Source organism: Cynoglossus semilaevis, unplaced genomic scaffold (genome assembly GCF_000523025.1).
Source record: "Cynoglossus semilaevis isolate Cse_v1.0 unplaced genomic scaffold, Cse_v1.0 C18968462, whole genome shotgun sequence".
NCBI lineage: Eukaryota > Metazoa > Chordata > Actinopteri > Pleuronectiformes > Cynoglossidae > Cynoglossus > Cynoglossus semilaevis.
The window spans coordinates 1-675 of NW_007589666.1; the positions used below are offsets into that span (position 1 = coordinate 1).

The 675-nt window shown below is 43.3% G+C and overlaps 1 protein-coding gene across 1 annotated transcript; it reads left to right on the forward strand.

Annotated features, from left to right (window-relative positions):
- The first annotated feature begins 6 nt into the window (after window positions 1-6).
- LOC107988222 (mitogen-activated protein kinase kinase kinase kinase 5-like) lies at window positions 7-668 on the forward strand. Its single transcript, XM_017031102.2, has 3 exons — window positions 7-25; window positions 252-429; window positions 529-668. The coding sequence occupies exons 1-3, from the start codon at window positions 14-16 to the stop codon at window positions 666-668; spliced, it is 330 nt and encodes a 109-aa protein (XP_016886591.2). The 5' UTR covers window positions 7-13.
- Window positions 669-675: the final 7 nt, after the last annotated feature.

The following is a 675-nucleotide window of genomic DNA, read 5'->3' on the forward strand; positions in this document are numbered from 1 at the left end:
TATGCAGAAGTTCATGCTCATTAAGGTATGAACCGCTATTTATCAAAAGTCACTTTCTGAATCCTTGATCCTCAGTTGTCGCGTGTGTTTAAATGAAATGGTATCTGCCACAAAAAACAACCAAAAACCACATCCCAGCCCAGACTTGACCCTGCACATTCACACATGCTCTGAAGAAACACCAAAACCTGCTGCTCTATTAGGATTAAGTAGGATCATACTCTACACTTCTCTCCTTTTTCTGCCTACAGCATTTTGACTTCCCCCTTCCCTCCCCTCTGCGGGTGTTTGAGATGATAGTAGCTCCACAGGAGGAGTATCCTCTGGTGTGCATCGGTGTGTCTCAGGGCTCCAGCCCTAACCCTCCAGTCGCTGTAGAATACATGAACCTCAACTCCAACACTTCCTGGTTCACCAGATCCGGTCTTGGTAAGTCCAAACATCATCCAGGTCTGAAGAATACCAAAGAATCTCAGAAAAAGGAATCCAATGAAATGTTCTTTTCTCATTGTGATATCTGTCCCACAGAAAAACCTGTTCCAGACGTGGTACAGGTAAACCAGCTGGATGGTAATTCACTGCTTGTCCTTTTAGAAAGTAAGTGGAACACTGTCTTTGAACTTTTTTTTCTGACTCTGGTTTATGCCTTCTATGTTAAGAGTTTGTAGAGAATGT